General features: G+C 32.4%; 1 protein-coding gene across 1 annotated transcript in view; it reads left to right on the top strand.

Annotated features, from left to right (window-relative positions):
• LOC145266551 (peroxisomal membrane protein PEX16-like) overlaps positions 1 to 13073 on the top strand; it is a 33700-nt gene extending 20627 nt beyond the window's left edge. Inside the window, exons 7-10 of the mRNA XM_080122333.1 lie at positions 6423 to 6495; positions 6610 to 6729; positions 9379 to 9443; positions 12730 to 13073. Of these exons, the coding sequence (XP_079978459.1) occupies positions 6423 to 6495; positions 6610 to 6729; positions 9379 to 9443; positions 12730 to 12791 (320 nt within the window). The 3' untranslated portion in view covers positions 12792 to 13073. The remainder of the gene's footprint in view (positions 1 to 6422; positions 6496 to 6609; positions 6730 to 9378; positions 9444 to 12729) is intronic.
• Positions 13074 to 22059: the final 8986 nt, after the last annotated feature.

The raw sequence follows: 22059 nt of genomic DNA, 5'->3' as shown, positions 1-22059 counted from the left end.
TACTTTTTCTGCTGAGAAGTCACTGCCAAAATCGGTTAAGATCAATGGAAGTGGTAAAATATTTTCTCTCTAATAAATTCCTCCTCCCCCTGCCACCACTTAACACCGTTTGGGGATCGTTCACAAGGAACAGTTGAGAAGAGAACACCGGTGTGGCTTCGTAGTTCTTTCATGTGAAGTTATTTAAAATCACTAAACTAAGCTGCAGTGCTCTGTAGCGTAGTGGTTAGCGTGCTGGACAATTCACATTATATTTTCACGTTCGCGCCGACCTACCGTAGTCGTTTTTTTTTCTCGTTTTTTTTTTTCCTAAACAACTGGAATGGACTTTTCTTGGTGGCCGAACTGTTAACGTTGCAGATGTTTTTTTGTTTTTTGTTTTTTTTTCACACTTTATTTTCCTCCTTTTACTCATGACTCCGGGTTTGATCCTTCCTACTTACCTACCATAACATTTTTTAAAACTCCCCCCCCCCCCCCGTCCCGGAAACAAACACTCGGGCAACGCCGGGTACCCCCGCTAGTATGTAATATATTGATGTTGGCATTCTGTAGATGTTCAGCGTAAATGGAGACGCTCTGATATTATTGTAGCTTTTTTATTAAAACTGCAAAAGTATTTATCTAAGCTAGCAGGGACGCCCGGCGTAGTGCAGTCGTAAAGTACGCTTAAATATGATATTTTAATTCTTGCAGATTTTGTATATTTTATTATAGAGTTAATATTCTATCGATTTTTATATATTATAAAGTTGCGATTTAAAAAATAAAAAAAATATATCCATATGACTTGGGTGCATTAGCTTGAATTGAAACCGAAATAAAAACTTATGAAAAATATATTATATAACTTGAGTTCTTTCAGCCGCAACCAAAACTTATAAAGAATTCTTGATAAAATTATTTATAAAAAAAAAGTAGATGACTTAAGTGCAATCAGCTATAATCGAAACTGAAACCAAAACTTATGAAGAATTCTTGGTAAAATTATTTATGACAAGAAATTGAAGTACATAACAATTAAACAACCCGGATGTAAGCGTGACACAGAAAATAACACACGGTATCATATTAATATATAGATGAATATTTAAATTAACAAAAACAAAGAAGCTTCCCATCACCCTGGAAAATCTCATCAGTATGCCCCGTATTTATGAATTCAGGTGATCGGACATCTCCCTCACAGTACAGGCCAATAAATCTCCTGTGTGTGATGAGTAAGTTGCTGGTATCTGTGTTAAATAGAGAAGTAATCAACCATCTTAGCAAAAATAACCTTCTTAGTGACACACAATATGGTTTCCGTTCTGCTAGAGCTACAGCAGATGTGCTTACAGTTATATTTCATATCTCTCGACAGAGGCTACCTTTCTAGGGCAATTGTTCTTGACATATCAAAGGCCTTTGATAGAGTATGGCATAAAGGTTTACTTCACAAGATCTCCAGCTATGATATAGCTGGAAATGTCTTCTCAATTATTAAATCATTTCTCTCTGATAGGTTCATAAAAGTAGTGGTTGATGGGCAGAAATCAGAAGCTCTCAGTATTAATGCTGGATTCCCTCAGGGGTCCATCCTGGGCCCTACTCTCTTCCTGATCTATATTAATGATCTTCCAAATCACATCCTTACATCATTCATAGACATCTATGCTGATGACACTACTATCTATGGTAGCACATCTAAGACCGTAAACGACCAAGTTCTCTCTGATTCTCTCTCCTCTGATCTTGAGCATGTGATACAATGGGGAAAGAGGTGGCTTGTTACTTTTAATGCATCTAAAACCAAGCTTTTATCTTTACATCATCAACGCTCTGATCCCCATCTGGCATCAATTGAAATCAATGGCTCTCGTCTTGAGGAGGCCTCATGTTTTGACAAGCTTCTGGGCTTGACCTTTACTCCTGATCTTAAATGGAACATATACATAAAATCTGTTGCCAAGGCCGCTGGAAAAATGGTCGGATCCTTCTATCGATCCAGTAGATATCTCACTGCTGATGCAATTCTCTACCTATATAAGAGCCAGATACGTCCAAGGATGGAATACTGTTGCCACATATGGGCAGGAGCTGCTAGGAAAGATTTGTCCTGCCTTGATAGGGTTCAAAATAGACTTTGTGGCTTGGTGGGAGATGTCCTTTTCTCTTCGCTGCAACCTCTATCTCACAGAAGAGATGTTGTGAGTTTGTCTCTGCTTTATCGTTATTTTCATGGAAAGTGTTCGACTGAGCTTCAATCTATGGTCCCCCCTGCGCCAAACTTTCACAAGAAACACTCGACTAGCTGAAAACACTATCAATAATTCTCCCCACTCTTTATCTGTGCCTAAACCTAAACATAGATTCCATGATCAAAGCTTCTTTCTTAGAACTGCATGCCTGTGGAATTGTCTTCCGTTTTTCTACTTTCCGGCTGACTATAATATGGTTGTCTTCAAGTCTAACGTAAACAAGTTTTTGATGAGCCGTTCCATATAAGCTAACAAAGTTACCGAATCTCCATTACTAACGGTTACTATATAGTCCAATTTCTACTGTACGCTCTTTTTAACCCTTATCCTCGAGTGGCCTCTTGGCCTTGATAAGTTGTAATAACTATGTAAAAAAAAAAAAAAAAAAAAGATTTTCATAAATTCACTGCTCTCCTGTTATTTTCTGCTTAGTAGTTAACCTAATTTTGTATTCTTTGTTCTGTTTTTATAGTGGTTTGCTTTCAAAGGTATTTTGCCATTCTGGTAATATCGAACAGCAAGTCCATATTTATTTATATATGTGAATAATTTTTAAAAAAATAAATACATATACAAAGATTTATAATCTAAATATCACCTTTATTCATTTGTTTTTGTTGATGCGTCATGTCACTTCAACATCCCGGTGTTCTACCTTGCTAAAAGTCTTATACACCTATATATAATGATTAAAAGGGAAAGGTAGTTCGCTTAAAGCATTGCTGGTAAATAAATATGTATAAGTGAAAGAAGGCTATTGCAATGCAGCGAACCGGCAGTTGCGATGTCCTCAATGTGTTTGCTCCAGTTCATGTTGTCTGTTAATGTTAAACTGATTAATTGGAGAGAGGAAAATTAATGTTCTTTATGGAAAGATATAAAAAGGCCATAGGTGTTGAAGTGATACGTGAACAAAAATGAACGAAGGTCTTGACGTTTCTGAATTTTTGAGATGAGGATTGGTTATTCGTATTATTTTTTTAACTACTGTTCTCATCTTGAGTGTGATTTTTTTACAACGCTTTGGTTGATGTAACCTCCGACCTTCTTCAAGTGTATCTTGTCAGACTCGGGAATGTTGCTGTTGAACTTTGGAATTTGAACGGAATTTATTTACTTCACGGGGGTAGCATACTCTTGTTCCATCAGCCATGAATGGATAGAGGTCCTAAGTAATTCGCAATTGTATTTTTTTTTTTGGTCGCCCACACTGAGGATTGAACCTTCAACCTTTAGAAGAATATCACTTTTTACAATTGATTTTTCCAAGTACTCTAACCACTGCACCATGGGTGCTTGCATGAAGTAAATAAAGGGTTCCACTCGAAATTCCGTTCAAATTACCAAGTTCGATAGAAACATTTCCCGTGTTCAACAAAATGCACCTGAAGAAGGTAGGAGGTTACATCGATTGAAACGTGAAAATCACATTCAAGATGAGAACAGTAGTGTGATGAATAATAAGATGAAGAAGATCTTGTTTTTTTTTTATCTGCGCATTTATTTATTTATTTATCTATTTATTTATTTATTTATCTATTTATTTATTTATCTATTTATTTATTTATCTATTTATTTATCTATTTATTTATTTATTTATCTATTTATTTATTTATCTATTTATTTATTTATCTATTTATTTATCTATTAATTTATTTATCTATTTATTTATTTATCTATTTATTTATTTATTTATTTATTTATCTATTTATTTATTTATTTATTTATCTATTTATTTATTTATCTATTTATTTATTTATCTATTTATTTATCTATTTATTTATTTATCTATTTATTTATTTATCTATTTATTTATTTATCTATCTATTTATTTATTTATTTATCTATTTATTTATTTATCTATTTATTTATTTATCTATCTATTTATTTATTTATTTATCTATTTATCTATTTATTTATCTATTTATTTATTTATCTATTTATTTATTTATTTATCTATTTATTTATTTATCTATTTATTTATTTATCTATTTATTTATTTATCTATTTATTTATTTATTTATCTATTTATTTATTTATTTATCTATTTATTTATTTATTTATCTATTTATTTATTTATTTATTCATCTATTTATTTATTTATTCATCTATTTATTTATTTATTTATCTATTTATTTATTTATCTATTTATTTATTTATCTATTTATTTATTTATTTATCTATCTATTTATTTATTTATCTATTTATTTATTTATTTATCTATCTATTTATTTATTTATCTATTTATTTATTTATCTATTTATTTATCTATCTATTTATTTATTTATCTATTTATTCATCTATTTATTTATTTATTTATTTATCTATTTATTTATCTATCTATTTATTTATTTATCTATTTATTTATCTATTTATTTATTTATTTATCTATTTATTTATTTATCTATTTATTTATTTATCTATTTATTTATCTATTTATTTATTTATCTATTTATTTATTTATCTATTTATTTATCTATTTATTTATCTATTTATTTATTTATCTATTTATTTATCTATTTATTTATCTATTTATTTATTTATCTATTTATTTATTTATTTATCTATTTATTTATTTATCTATTTATTTATTTATCTATTTATCTATTTATTTATTGATCTATTTATTTATCTATTTATTTATTTATTTATTTATCTATTTATTTATTTATTTATTTATCTATTTATTTATTTATCTATTTATTTATTTATTTATTTATCTATTTATTTATTTATTTATTTATCTATTTATTTATTTATTTATCCATTTATTTTCCAAAACAATCACAAATACAAATAAGGGTACTTATTATTACTTATGCAGAATTTGAAACAAACGTAACTAATCGTCTGCTTGGTTTTGTGCGGAACATGACGTCGTGCTCGGCTTTGACTGTGATCTGATGTAAGATACTGATCAACCAATCAATGCGCGGCAAAGGAGCAGACGATCTTTGGGGAAAATATTGGGGAAAAAATATCAATAAATTAATCTGACGTAAGACGCTGATCAATGCACGGAAAATGAGCAGACGATCCTTGAGGAAAAGTATTGAAAAAAAAAATTAATTAAATTAAGTAAACAACGCACCCTCAAACGGCCATTCCTAACAACTTTATACCAGATGAATATTTCCATCTTGAATGAACAGTCAGTTGCAAATGCCAGGAGCTTCTCGACAGTTATCTTTTTGAGTTTATGTGGAGACAGAAATTTGGTAACGATCCTTTTATCTCCATCTTAAACCATATATTGGAAAGTTACTCGGATGGTGAAGTTTCTCACATCCTCTGTCACTTTTCATGCCATTTTAACATTATCTGATGCGACCGTAGAAAAGTCTATCTAATCTTAAGGGATTATCCCGGCTGTCTTAATTTAATCTAATTCTTAAAAACTCTTGACCAGCTCAACAGGTACAAAAAAAGGGTTCACGAAAAGAAAAAAAATGTTTTTTAAAGTTTACTTTACAAATTTAAAGAAAAGAATGAAAAATATATATAAATATAATACTTGAAAAACTAAGTTCTTTTCTAAAACCTTTGTTAAAAAAATATGAAAATTAAAAGAAATTGGTTTTCTTATTAATTTTGTTCAATTGGTTGAAAACAAAATACAACTTGTTCATTTTTTCATTTAAAAAAAATTTGTTACAAGACTAAAAAAAAAAATGTTTCTTTTTAATTTTTTGTTATATTTTTAATTATTTTTTTTTATTCTGGTGATTTTATTATACACGTTTTCGTCAGTAATTTCCTTGAATAGCCGTTGTTACACTTTGATAACCGGCGAAAACCGGCGGTTGACATCCTGTTGCGAGCAAAGCTGAGTGGCCAGTTAGTTACGTCTGGTTCAAATTCTGCAAAAGTATTAAAATCAGTAAATATAGACTTACTGTTTGAAATAATGATGGTGGAAGTCTTTGATATTTTGAGAATATCATCATCAGGAAATGGGTTTTAATGATTTTGAACTGATAAAGAGCGACTATAAAGGGAGGTAATTTGTTTCTCATTAATTAATGTTTTTGATGATGATGTATTTTTTGTGACACTAGATATACAGACAAGTAAATTAATGTTTAGGTAACACCCAGGCAATGCCTGATTGCTCTGCTAGTAGATAAAAAGAAGTTGTTAGACTTGTTCCTGTACAAAATAATCCTTGACTTTTTTGCTTAGTTATGTATTTATCGTTGAAAGGACAAAAATCCTGGAAACCCTGGTTACTTTCGTGCATTATGGATGTTACGAGGTAAGTTTTTTTTTTTTTTTTTTTTTTTTTTTTTTTTGTCTACCCCACCAATATTTCACATGATTGTAACCATGGAGAAGCACTTAAGAAATTTTCTTTCTTTTTTATGATCAGTCTCTGTTTAATGGGTGACCCTGTGGAATTAAACCCAAACGAAAGGACAGAACTTCGACGTCGGACGTTTACGTTGCTCTATTATTTACTCAGGTCGCCATTCTATGACCGTTTCTCACAGTAAGTGTTTTCGTTACTTTATTGCTTTCTTCTAAAATTTAATTTTTTTAAATTGAAATTTTATTTTTTTAATTTTTTAAAATTGAAATTTTATTTTTTTAAATTGAAATTTTATTTTTTTAAATTGAAATTTTATTTTTAAAATTTTTTAAAATTGAAATTTTATTTTTTTAAATTGAAATTTTATTTTTTTAAATTGAAATTTTATTTTTTTAAATTGAAATTTTATTTAAAAAATTTTTTAAAATTGAAATTTTATTTTTTTAAATTGAAATTTTATTTTTTTAAATTGAAATTTTATTTTTTTAAATTTACTTTTAATTTACTCTATTAGCTTTTTGATTTCAATAATTTTTTTTTTTTTTACTTTAATTAACCCGAAATGAAGAACAAATTTGGTTACTTACACAGAATACGGACTGTGTTATTATCAACACTGCTGGACAGTTTATGTAAACTGCTGGAAATTGCCGAACCAAACTTTGATTTTTTTTCTTTGTTTAAACCGAAATTGATGGCCAATGTTTAAAATGCTATGATAATTTCAATGAAAAAAGGTACTTGTGCAATTTACGAACTGTGTTGAAATAATTATTATTTAGGAAGCCATTCTTAATATGGGGGGGGGGTAAGAATTTTAACTGTTTTGATACTTTCATCTAACAATTTAATAAAAGATACTGTAAAAGAAATTTAATATGCAAAAAGACCATCAGCTGCAGCGATTTTTGCCGGCTAAGCGTTTCGCTACCTTTCAGCGGATTGTGTAACCTGCGCTGATATTCCCATGATAACGCAGTCTATATTCCACATAAGTACCCTATTCCGTTCTTATTTCTAACAAACATTTTTTTGTAAAAAAAAACAAAAAAAAAAAAAAACATTCCTAGAGAAGCAGTCCTATATTTGTTGCATAATGCTTTCTGCAGAATGTACTTTTTGGCAACTTTCAAGAATTAAATGACCTTTTCTAACTTTAAACCCAAACAATGCACATCGACCACCGAGATATAAGGGGCTGCTAAGAATTAGGGGTCAGATTTTAGAGAGGTGTGCAGTGTAATATTGGTTTATAAGACGTTAATGTAGTTTGCTTGAAACATTGTTTAGTGTGTATGTAAAAGTAATTTATGGAAGGCAATAAATACAGAGATGTAACAGATTCACACAAACTGAAGCAAATTAAGAAATATAATGGTGGAATAAGCTATGCTAGATTCACCTTTTTTATTAATATATATATATATATAGAGAGAGAGAGAGATAGAAAAGAAACAAACCAAGTTATGTGTTCATCAACGTTTCATCTTTATTGCGAGACTACCTCTGGATAAATGAAAATCAAGAAAACAAAATACAAATATTTGAAAAACATATTTTTGATATAATGAAATGTTCTATTTCAGAAAGGAAAAAAAGTCGTTAGAAATTCTAAAGGGGGGGGGGGCATAGCATTGTGAAAGAGAGTATAATAACGGACATATTTGTTTAAAAAATAATGAATTACATCATATCTTTTGAAATATATTAACAGCTATATGACATTATGAAAGAGAGTAAGATTTTTTTTTTTTTTTTTATAACGTCATATTTATTAAAAGAAAAAAAAAATAGCAGTTACGATGTCAGAAAAATGTGAAATAAGGAAAATGTTTTGTTTTAATTTAATTAACTGTTGATAAAAAAAAATGCAGAATAAACAAAGTTTGAAAATCTTTTACCCTGTTTAAATATAAAAGAAAAAAAAAATGTTAAAAAATGTAAATGATATAGATTTTTTTTGTTTTATTTAAAGAATCGTAATTGGATTGGAATTTTTTTTTTTTTTTTAAATAAAAAATTTAACCCTCAGTTGATTTAAACCTCTGATAAAAAAAAAAAAAAATTAAAATAAGGAAATTGTTTTTTGTTTTAATACAATTATCTGCCGAAATTACAAAACAACCCTGTTTAAATGCAAAAAAAAAAAAAAAAAAAAATTGGACCACAACACTGATTGCGAAATCATGTTGGAAATTTCCAGCAACGATTTTGGTGTGGTTTCAAGTGAAGGCCACATCATGCCACCTCACATCTTCGAAGTCGGCTTGAAAGTCCACACCAAAGTGTACCAGGATATGCTGAAGAGTGTGGTGGTCCCCTGGTGCAATCAGGTGAGCGCTGGCAGACCCTGGGTGTAGTAGCAGGACTCGGCACCGGCCCACAAGTCCAAAGAAACCAAGGCTTGGTTTCAGAAAGAGTGCTGCGATTTTTTTACCCTTCTTTAACTGCCCCCTCCCTCTGACCTGAACACGCTGGAGTACTTTATTTTGAGAACATCACCAACATGACCTCCCACAACACCAAAGTCAGCCTGATCGCCGCCATCCGCCAAGCTTCTGCCAGCACTTGTGGAAAAGGCATGCTCTCAGTTCTGAACCCATATCAAGGCGGTGATTGAGGCCGAAGGCAGCTACATTGAATAGATGTCAGATCTATTACATAATCAAGTTACCTGAATTAATTTTTTTTTTTGAAGTTTTAAAATAAAGCTGTAGTGTTGGTTTTTTTTTTTTTTTTTAGAGCGACAATGTAATCGTTCTACCGTGTACTTTTAATGATTTTTTTTTTTTAATTTTTTATCGTGACTTTTTGTTGTTTTATTCTCAGGGCCAAAATAGTATTTCTTTTGAAACTGTTATCCGATCAAGTTCCTGGAATGGGACATTTCTTAAGTAAGTATTTCCTTTTATTACTAAACTACTTATGCTCGTGAAGTACTCTTTAGCCTTGACTGGTGCCACCAGATCAGGCCGAAGATACCAACTTCCTGACCTGAAATGCACCAAATGTGGATCGTGTTTTATTTTTTATCTTCTTTTGTAAAACTCAATCACCACTGCAAAATCAAAAACCAAAACCAATTCTCTACACAACAACCAAACCAAACACCATTAACAAATATTTGAAGATATAAAGAACTCGAAATATTTGAAGCATAAAAATATTTTTCCAAAATAATTGGATTCAGCATTAAATAACTTAAAAAGGGTTGATATGCCATAAAATCAAATACCCAGACCAAATCATCTATTGAGCACAGTTGAAGTAAATACTGAAGCATATATATATAAAAGTGAACGTGTGTGTGTCTGTCTGTCTGTCTGTGTACATTTCCCTACTCAATAACTCTGTCAATTTTTAGTCTACAGACTCGAAATTTGATATACAGGGTACCGAGATTTGGGAAAATCTATGTGATTGGTTTTCCGTCAGAGATTTGGCTGTTAAGGGGGTCAAAGTTCAATGATTTGACCTTTGAGGACTCTATCAAATTTCTCTGACAATTTGGGGTCTAAACACTTGAAATTTTAGATATAGGTTCCTTGGACATGGATCTAACTTAATAACTTGGTTTGAGCCCAAAACAATAAATGTTAAGAGATCATAATATAATAGGGGTCAAAGTTAAAAAAATTGACCTTTTTTTTTTTTTTGCTCAGCATGCACCTCTAAACACCTGGGCAATGCTGAGCACCCATGCTAGTATATATATATATATATATATATATATATATATATATATATATATATTATATATATACTAGCAGGCTGCCCAGCATTGTCCAGTCGTAAAATACACTTAAATATGATATTTTAATACATGCAAATTATATATTTATTATTACAAAGACAATTCTCTATGTATTATTTCATTGTACTTAATATATAATGGTGATATCAAAAGCAAAAACAAAAAAAAAACTTGGGTGTCATCAGCTATAACTGAAACAGAAAACATATTCAGTTGAGAAGAAAGTTCTGGCGGAATTTTTAATTTTAATTTCAAATGATGCATTTCCAAATACATTTTTGCTATAATATCTTTACTTTATGTATCATTTTAAACAGCACTTTTTTCTCTATCTAATCGTTTAAGTTACAATCGTTTTAAATCCATTATGTCCGTTCAGAATACTGAGGTCCTGGAGATGACCTGAAACTATATCCGATGGTGAGGCCCCAGCTTGTGGGCTTTGGAGAGTATGGAGCCACCCTTTAATTGCCATTGCTCCCAGGTCCACTCTGACCCGGAGTGGTAGTACCTGTTAGGGTCTCAAAAAAACAAATATACTCTACTAAAAAAACTTTTCTTCCAAATCACTGGATTCAATTAAATAACCTGAAAAGGGTTGATATGCCGTAAAACAAAACCAACAAAGCAAAACACCAGAATATTGAATACAAGATGGAAAAGCAAATTCGCACAATTTTCTTATTTCAATTCAAGCTAGGCCAAAAAGCTGCTGAAACAGCTCGCGCTATTAACAAAGCGTTTGGCTCAGGAATCACTACTGAACGTACAGCACAAGAAATTTTGTGGTGACGACGAGTCTTGGAGATGATTAGCATAGTGGTTGGCCGCCGGATGTTGACAACGATCAATTAAGAGCCTTAGTTAAAGTCAACCCATGCACAATTGTTCGAGAACTTGCTTCTGAATTAGACGTAACATATACAATGACTTTTAACCACTTAAGAGATTGGAAAGACAAAAAACTTGATAAATAGGTACCTCACGAATTGAACGGCAACCAAAAGAAACGCTGTTATGAAGTGTCATCTTCCCTTCTTTTATGCAATAAGAACGACCTGTTTCTCAAATGGGTTGTGACTGCGGTGAAAGTGGGTTCTTTACAACAACTTGCGACACTCGGCTCAATAGTTAGACAGTGACGAAGCTCCACAACACTTCCCGAAACCAGGGTTGCATCAAAAGAAGATCTGCAACCGGTCTCCTCCATTAGTATTTTGAATGCAGGTGAAACCATTACGGCAGAAAAGTACTGCCAACAAATGGATGAAATGCATCAGGAACTTCGACAGCAACACTTAGCATTAGTCAACATGAAAAGAACCCAATTCTCCTCTCCAAATTGCACGTTGCTAAAATTTTTAAACGTTACTAGCTTTTTAGAAGTTGAACGAATTGGACTACAAAACTCTGCCTCATCCGCCATACTCTCCAGACCTCTCACCTACCGACTATCATATTTTTAAGCATCTCGACAACTTTCTGCATGAGAAATGCTTAAAAAGCCTAAGCAATATCAAAAACGCCTTCAGCGACTTCATCGCCACCAGAATGCAAGATTTTTTTACGTCGCTGGCATAAATGCACTTGTTTTGCATTAGCAAAAGTGTCTTGATTCTGCTTATTTCAATCAATATTTTTTAGTTTGAGCCGAGATATGTGCATCTGAATTTAAAAGTAAAAAACTGCAAAAACTTGTCAACCTTATATATATATATATATATATATATATATATATATATATATATATATGAAATACATAATTTTGTTATTTTTATTCTATTTTTACTATTTTTTCACTTTTTACTTTTAATGCATTTTTCTATATTTCTCTGTCTCTTCCCTATTCCTTCCTTTAATATATCCTATCTTTTTATGTCTCTATTATCACCATCCTTCCTGCTTCTATGTACATATAGTATATCATCATTTCATTTCTAAGTTAGCGTCTATATGCTAGCTTTTTGTATTTATAAGCCTGGCTCCTTTTGCCTCTTCTGATGAGAAGCACTAGACATCGAAATGCCATGTCCTAAGGAGATTTTCTTTCTTTTTTCTTAATGTAATAAAGTTTTATTCATCCTTGAATTCTCATCCTCTATTTCTTTGTGTGTATATATACAGGGTGTCTGGCTACTTAATGTAGTCAGACTTTGTGGACACCCTGTAGATTATGTAGCCAGACTTTGTGGACACCCTTTAGATTATGTATCCAGATTTTGTGGACACCCTGTATGTATATATATATATATGTATGATTTTGTAAATTAAAAAAGTTTATACAACACAGATTGTTTTTAAATTTTCAAATTAAAAAAAAAAATATACATCTTCATTAGGTTGCATTTTTTTTTTCCTTTTTCTTTCCTCGTTGCCTGTGTCATCTTAATTCTAATCTATATCTATTTATGTTTTCTTCTTTCTAGGACCTTTAATCGAATACCTTCCATACTGGCAGAAAGTCTACTTCTATCTTTGGTCCACTTGAAGACTGCTGCTGCTTCAAGACCTGACAAACCTTCATCAGAATTCCAAATGCGTTTCCAGATTTCGCATATTGTTATAATTCTGGAATTTCCTCACCCTCCCTGGGGAAAACTCCATCGCTCCATCATTGCTGATCTTCCGTCAACTCAAATTCAAGGACACTTTTTTCTCCTCGACCAGTATTAGACGTACACTTCCACGTTAACGTTATCCGTTAACGTGAGGATTTAAATCGATTGTTGGATCATTGTAACTGATTATTGGATAAATTTATTTTTTATTATGTTTTTCGTTGTTGTCAATCGCCATGTTGTAGTAAAAATAGGATCAATTATGGTTGAAGGACTCCAGAATCAATCCAACATGGAAGAGACAGATTTTGGTCTACGCTGGTTTCTTTCAGGTTAACTTTTGTGGGTGCGTTTTTTTTTTAATCAATTTTTTTATAAACCTTTTTTAATAAGCAATTGCAGATAGTCTAAATAAAAATACCCCTATTTTCATTTAAAATAAGAATGAAAATATCGAAAAAAGTTATATTGTATGTACTTGTTATGGATTGAAGTTCTCCAGAAAAAAATTTCACTTGATCTAGTCGTTTTTCTTTTTTTGTTTTAGAGAGGAAAATCAAATTTAAATCAGATGGATCATATACCGCCATTTTTTTTTTTTTCTTTTTTTTTTTTTTTTCACGCACCAGGAGGGCCATGTGCAAAGGGAGATAATTTCATCACCGCTTAAAGTTTGTCAAAATTTGACGAAATTATTTTGAAACATGGACAGAAAAAATATCTAGATAAATGTTTTCGTTTTTTTTTTACTTATTTTACAGAATTTCTTTGGCCTTTTTTTTAATCCCTTTTTCATTTTGTCGTTTGTGAGTCACTTTTTCATTTAAAGGCATCCCCTACCTTGTCATGTGCGAAATAAGCAAAATGGCACAATTCAATCTCATTAAAAAAAAACAAAACAAAAAAAAAAAACTACTTGATCAAATTAAGTGAAATCTTTTTCCAGAGAACTTCATTCCATAACAGGTACGTACAATATAACTTTTTTTTTAATATTTTCATTTTTTAATGTCTTGATTAAACTGTACAAGTACCAGTTAAAGACTTGGAGGAATGTTATAAAATGTAAAGGTCTGATACTAAGGATACAGTTGCGAATTACTTAGGATTTAAAATTTTTAATCGTTCATGGCTGATGGAATGGGAGCGTGGATTAAATAAGAGTTCCATTTTTAAATTTCATGCAGATTCTTGAGTTTGACAGAAAGATTTCCCTGAGTTCGACAAGATATACCTGAAAAAAAGTCGGAGATTATATCGGCTGAATTGTTGTGAGAACAACACTGAAGATGAAAACAGTAGTCCAGACGAAGAATCCAAATAATTAAACCTCATCTCAAAAATTCAGAAACATAATAGATGTCTTTAACAAAAAACAGTAGTGGATCAAAAAAAGGGAAGTAACTCTCGTTCGAGAAATAGAGTTCATTCCCTTTATTTTTTACATTCTTAAAATAACATTTTGAAAATTGTTTCAGTCGGATAAAATATTTTCCTTATACAATTTTTTTAGTACAACATTAACCAATGTTACACACACACACATAAAACGACCGACCAAGAAAAAAACGTATTTTCTAGAACAAAGTGTAGTATCTGTTCTGGTACGACACTTCATATTTTCTGTCATTGGTCAATGAAAGAGAAAATCCTTCTATAGTGAGTCAGTTTAAATTTTTTTTTTCTTAGATCTTAAATGCCCCTTTTTGGGGAGAGAAGCATTTTCCACACATTAAAAACTGCCCTCGTGGGAAGGCAAGTAACGAGAGACTGGACTGACTTTATCAAGTAGATGTTTTGTCCAAAGACAAAATGGAAAATAACGGTTTTACGTCATTTAAGGCATTTGTAAAAATGGACACTAAACCAAACATGATGTCGAGTTTGTTTAAAACAATAAAATTTATTCAAAAGCAACAAATAATATTATATACAGTAAAACCTTGCTTCATGAACGTTTCACAACTGGAACGATTTAAAAAAAAAAAAAAAAAAAAATTTAAGCTGGACTTTGTAACAAAATTTTGATTCACGAATCATGCCAACGGCAACCGAAGAATACCAACTGATGAAACATTAACACGTCTGTACAGAGTTGCTACTCTTTGATTTTTTTCAACATAATGGTTGATATATGGTCATTAAGTAAAACTGTAACAAGTCTATTATACAATACAATACAATACAATACATGGTGAGAAGGTACACAGGCCTATACACCCGAGATTAGTCTCTCAATACACATCATCTCTAGATTTGTAGTCAAAATAAAGTGGGTGATTCCTCCAATGTTCGTCTAATCTGACTTTGAAGGTATTGAGTTACTCTGCAGATAAGACTGCATGTTCGGATCATGTCAGAGTCACCAATGTTGTAAACGTTGGGGATTTCATAGTTAGTTGAATCACTGAAACTAAAAATGCTTACAAACATAAATACTTTACAAACGCAGATAATTTACGATACACATCTTATTACAAATTAACTTTTTGTTCGAAATGACTCCTCGTGTAATAACGTTAAAGATAAAAACATTTTTTTAATGTCTACACAGATTTATTTTTCTCATATCACCCACAAACCCTATTTAGTGATGCTGTAAACGTTAGTGGTTTCATAGTCGATTGAATCACTGAAACTAAAAATGCTTACAAACATAAATACTTAACAAACGCAGATAATTTACGATACACATCTTATTACAAATTAACTTTTTGTTCGAAATGACTCCTCGTGTAATAACGTTAAAGATAAAAACATTTTTTTAATGTCTACACAGATTTATTTTTCTCATATCACCCACAAACCCTATTTAGTGATGTTGTAAACGTTAGTGGTTTCATAGTTGGTTGAATCACTGAAACTAGAAATGCTTACAAACATAAATACTTAACAAACGCAGATAGTTCGCAAGTAAATAAATACACATTTTATTACAACTTGACAGACATGAGTCATATAACATCTCAAATACAGAACAACGATAATTGGGTATTCACTTAGAAGTTGTTAAAGTCCTACTTTGTCTCATAGTGGGACAATGTTCTCACCGGGATAAAACCTTACATTTTCTGTTAAGGCCGAAACATCTTTGTCTTTTCTTGTACAAAGGGAAATCACTCTCCCGGTGTCTATATAAACCGGTGTTCTTTGTATAAATTCCCCTACAATCACACGTTGGGAGAAGAAGTGTGCTCGAACAGACCCAGCTGCCCGCTTCCATTGGTGCTGCTTATCCAAACACAAGGAATGCCCTGTGCAACTCTCTTCCGTTTGCCTGTTTTCCAGCTGACTATAATTTGGTAGTCTTCAAGTCCAACGTAAACAAATTCTTGATGAACCGTCCCCTTAAGTAATCCAATTTACTAAATTTCTGCTACTAGCGATTACTTTGGTATTATCCCATTGACTACTGTACACTCAATAACTCTTATCCTCGAGTAGCCTTCGGGCCTTGATAAGTAGTGATTCCTATGTAAAAAAAACAAACAACAACAAAAAAATGTCCATGGGTCCTACAAACTTTTTTCAAAGGAATCATCTTGAACAGTCCAAGCGTTCCCCATGCAGATATTTGAAAACTTGGATGCCATCCCCTCTCCTCCGACGGAACACCAGAGTTAGAAGATCCAGTTGCTCCTGGCTGAAAACATTGTCAATAATTTTCCCCACTCTGTATCTGTGCCTAAACCTAAACGTAGATTCCATGAACAAAGTTGCTTTCTTAGAACTGCACGCCTGTGGAACTCTCTTCCGTTTTCCTGCTTTCCAGCTGACTACAATATCGTTGTCTTCAAGTCCAACATAAACAAGTTCTTGATGAGCCGTTCCACTTACGTGAACAAAGTTGCCGAATTTCCATTACTAACCAGGGCTCTCTACATTGCGAGTGAAACAGTCACATTTGTGAGTGATTTTTCAAAGTGGCGACTAGAAATGATGAAACGCTTATCTATTGGCGATTGTATTTCTTTCACTAACACTCTTCCAAAGCTCACTACTAAATGAAAAATATCTTTTTAACTTTTTTTTTTTTTAAATAAAACGAACAAAGTTAAATTATTTAAACAATAAAAGTTTAATAGAACAATATACCTTTTTTTAAGAAAGGTTGTTTAAAAACGTATCTGAAGAAATTAAAATGTTTATACCTTCAAGTATCAACATAAAATTTGTTGTATATTTAGAATTACACTTATTAAAAAAAAAAAAACACACACACACACACAGAAAAATCTTTATAATGTACATACTCGTCACTGAACGAAGATGTCATATTCTAAAAATCATGTGGGTTTGGCTAGTAATTTTTTCTATTTGGCTAGTAAACGAAAATATTTAGTTGTCAAAGGTCAACTAAAAATAAATTTGTCCATAGAGCCCTGCTAACGATTACTATATTGTCCAATTGACTGCTGTACACTCTTAAACCATTATCCTCGAATGGCCTCTGGGCCTTGATAAGTGGTGATGCCTATGTAAAAAAAAAAAAAAATGATACAGATCTGAGACGAATTTTGCAGCCTTCCTCTGCACCACTTCTGCCGTTCCAATGTTACGCATACATCGCGGCGACCATACTGATATGGCAATTTTGGCTTTGGACGGATCAGCCTCTTATAAAGAGACAGGAACGTAACACGGTCCATGTACGCAAACGAACGATGACACACGCCGACCATCTCGTTGGCTGCAGATGCTGTTTTAAGACTATGAGTCTGAAAACACAGACGTGAATCAACGTGTACCCCTCGACGTTTTTCTACTTCTGTGGTTGCTTAAAGTCCACAATAAATCAAACTTGCTAGTTCAGCCTTGTAATGCTACCGATTTCACATTAATTGCTTTAAATCGTTTGAAAAAATGATTTTCTTTTTTAATAATAAAACTACTTGATCAATTTCCATGATTTTTGGAATATGACATTTCTGCTCCATGATTTTTGTAAAGTTATCTTTTTTTTTTAATTACATCAATGTAATGTAACAATTCTACGTTTTTCACTTGTGCCTTTTTTACTTGTGCCTTTTTTTACTTGTGCCTTTTTTACCTGTGCTTTTTTACTTGTGCCTTTTTTACCTGTGCCTTTTTCACTTGTGCCTTTTTTACTTGTACCTTTTTTCACTTGTACCTTTTCACTTGTGCTTTTTTACTTGTGCCTTTTTTCACTTGTGCCTTTTTACTTGTGCCTTTTTTTCACTTGTACCTTTTTTCACTTGTGCTTTTTACTTGTGCCTTTTTACTTGTGCCTTTTTTTCACTTGTACCTTTTTTCACTTGTACCTTTTCACTTGTGCTTTTTACTTGTGCCTTTTTTCACTTGTACCTTTTCACTTGTGCTTTTTACTTGTGCCTTTTTTCACTTGTACCTTTTCACTTGTGCTTTTCACTTGTGCCTTTTTTTCACTTGTACCTTTTCACTTGTGCTTTTTACTTGTGCCTTTTTCACTTGTGCCTTTTTACTTGTGCCTTTTTTTCACTTGTACCTTTTTTTCACAATATTGTTTTGTTTGTTCGCTGGTTTCTTTAAAATAGATATGTACTAGCTGCCGCCCAGCACTGCCTGATCATAAAATACGCATAGATATTATGTTTTAATTCATGCAAATTTCTTATTGGGCGGACGTTGTTGAGAGTGCCCCCCCCTCTAAATTCCACAATTTTCACTTTTTTTTAAATAACTTTTTTCCTTTTAATATCATCGATTACAGACTCAAGTTTCAGATTATAAAAAACAAAATTGAAAAAAAAAAATTTTTTTTTCAATAACTTTTCACGTGGGCGTTCAGTTTTCAATTATATAGTGTTGTACTAAATTTAACACGAAATTTGTGACCAAAAAAAAAAATAAAAAATGGCAACTCTCTCCTGATGTGACCGGAAGGTAGGGGCTAGAATAGGGATTAAAAAAGGAAAGATTTCTTCACTCCCTCCTTCCCCTCTTAATCAATGTATCTACCCCCTCTCTCTCTTTCTCGTCTATGTATGTATGTATCTATCTAATCATCGTGGTCACAAATTTCGTGTTCAATATAAGTACAACGTTATAATTGAAAACTGAACCCCCACGTGAAAAGTTAGGTAAATTTACTTTTTTTTTTTTTTTTTTTCAATTTTCTTTTTTTTTAATCTGAAACTTAAATCTGTAATCGATGATATTAACAAAAAAAAAAGTAAAAAAAAAAAAAGTGAAAATTGTGGAATTTAGAGGAGGAGGGCACTCTTGACAACGTCCACCCTCTATTGATAATTATCTACTATTTAGTAATGATATTAAAAGATATATAAAAAAAAATATGACTTGGGTACCGTCTGCTGGAATCGAAACCAGAACATTTACCGCTCCAGCCTTAATCATCATTTTAGCATTGTTACCGCCTGAGCTATGGACATATAGAGACAAAAGGTTAAAAATTAAGCGACTTTAAACTATAAATGTTTAATTTTGCACATGCATAAAGAAACAGCAGGCATAATGTGTTATTTGACTTACCCTGCCAAGATCAACTGTTTTGTTTTCAATTTTGACCCCTTAGCAGTAATTCATGGTAAGTGCTCGTCTGAGCTCCAATCTATGATACCCCCCGCGCCAAACTTTCACGAAAAACACGTCTAGCTGAAACCACTATCAATAATTTCCCCCACTCTTTATTTTTGCCTAAACCTAAATGTAGATTCCATGAACAAAGCTTCTTTCTTAGAACTGCATCCCTGTGGAACTCTCTTCTGATTGCTTGCTTTCCAGCTGACTACTATTTAATCATCTTCAAGTCCAACGTAAACAAATTCTTGATGAACTGTCCTCTTAAGTAATCCCATTTACCAAATTTCCACTACTGACGATTACTACGACATTATCCCATTGGCTACTGTAGACCCATTAACCCTTATCTTCGAGTGGCCTCCAGACCTTGATGAGTGATAACTCCTATGTAAAAAAAAAACTATACATCAAATATTGAACTATTCAGAGAGGAGTTTGGTAGAAACTTTTCACATAGACACTGACAAGATCACTTTATATATATATATATATACTAGCAATTCAGCCCGGCTTTGCTCGGGCCCTATGTACTGTTCATAACTTATGTCTGAATACACTTTATGTAAAATTTCAAATGTTTAGACCCAAAATTGGCTGAGTAATTTGGTAAAGAGCGCAGGTCAATTTTTTAAAAAACTTTGACCCCAATTCTGACTCCTTAACATTTATTGTTTTGGGCTCAAATCAAGTTAAAAAGTTTGATCCATGTCCAAGTAATCTATATCTAAAATTTCAAGTGTTTAGACCGAAAATTGGCAGAGGAGTTTGGTAGAGTTTTCAAAGGTCAAATTGTTGAACTTTAACTCCTTGACAGCCAAATTTCTGACTGATTAAAAAGATTTTTAAGATGGTCATTATGCGAAAATGTATGACTTAAAAAAAGAAAGCGAAGATTTTGTTTATTGCAAAATTAAACTATCATCATAAATCCAAATAATTATTAAAAGTTAAAAATAGTTTTGAACTATCATTATTGGAATCTGTGTGACTTATTCTTTTTCAAAAACGAATTGAAAGAAAAAAAAAACTTCTTGAATTATCTCCCCTTGTTTCGGTCGGAATTCTGCAAAAATGAAAACGAAAAATTGTCATCCAGACCTAAAAGAATAGGTCCCGCACTCGCAACGAAACTCCAACCTCTGTCCCATCACCGAAATGCGACACTTGTGCCTGTTTTACAACTATTTTAATAAATTGCGATCTGATGAACTCAAAGTTCTGGTACCCCTTGACGTAGATATCCCTGACTTCCTGTCAAGCAGAAAAATCCCACCCCTACACTGTAGAGATTTCTAAATGCCGGAAAGCCTTCTACTCTAATAGTTTCTTCCCTTGGAATTCCTGTATTTATTTGCTTCCCCACGAGGGCAAATTAGGCATGAAGCCGTTTTTTAATGTGGAGAGGGGGGAGGAGAAGGGGAATGGGGACCAGTTCCCGAGAGGTGGGGAATGGGAGCTTGATAGTGAGGGTCTCTTGGTATATAGGGTTGCCCCTGCATGGACCAGAAACTCATTGCCACAAGGGCAATGGTCTTAGCTTGCAGTATCTGCCGGAACAGATACTACATTTTGTTGCCAAGCGCTGCAGGGCCGTCCGAGACTTTGGAATTCCCTCCCGGGTTCCTGCTTTCTTGACTGTACTGAAAAGTGTAATGTGGACAGACATTTTGCTGTTCAACTTCCTACATAGTATCCCTGTAAATTTGGTGCCAAATATTAGCCCCTTACGTCTCAACGTGGCGCTGTATCTTGTTTGGAGTGAAAATAACAAGATCAAGGTGTAGTATCTGTTCTGATGCTACACTTCACCTTTTCTGTTCTCACTCAATGGAGGAGAAATCCTTCTAGACTAAGACAGTTTAAATTTTTGTTCATATCCAGAGTGCTCCTTTTTGGGGAGCTGGATTTTCCCCACATTAAAAATTGACCATGTGTTTAACTCTGCCCTCGCAGTAAATAGGAACAGTAAAAAAAATAAAATAAAAAAAAAGCAAACAAACAAATGGTAAAAAGGCACAAGTGCCGATGTTTGTTTGCATAAGACGAGGTTATTGACACTTTTTTTTTTTCATTTTCTTCAAAACGCTGTCAAAGGCTAAAGGAGATGGAAAAGGTTGGAAAAGCCTGATCTAAATGACAAACAAAAGAAATTAGTGGAAAGATCACAGTTGAGTAAGGTGGTGATGGTAGAGCCCCTAAAAAAAAAAAGGGCGCGGCTGATAATTTCACTTAATCTGTTCTTCGTCCACCCCCACCCATATTTCTTTGGTACTTTTCGCAAATGAGAAGTAAAACAAAACCCCTGGAACTCTAAATACTCACTAATTACCTTAACGATTCCTCACGCACTCCCTCCTCCCTCAGCTCACTTCCAAATCAGCAACATTGGTCTTTCATCGTCTGCCAATTACATCGGAAGTATAATAGGGTTTGTATTACAAACCACAGATGTATGAAAAAGTTGTCTATATATATATATATATATATATATATATACTAGCGAGGGGTACTCGGCGTTGCCCGGGTGTTTGGAGGTGTGTGTGGGGGGGGGTTAAAAAAAAGTAAGTATGAGGATCAAACCCGAACCGTTGAGGCAAAGTTGTAAATTAAAGTGTGAAAAAAAAAAAAAAAGTGCGACGTTAACCCTTGCCCCAC

This window comes from Euprymna scolopes, chromosome 41 (genome assembly GCF_053919585.1).
Source record: "Euprymna scolopes isolate OS-2025 chromosome 41, ASM5391958v1, whole genome shotgun sequence".
NCBI classification, from domain to species: domain Eukaryota; kingdom Metazoa; phylum Mollusca; class Cephalopoda; order Sepiida; family Sepiolidae; genus Euprymna; species Euprymna scolopes.
Note: the sequence above shows the minus strand (reverse complement) of the source record. Positions and strands in the feature narration are given on the sequence as shown.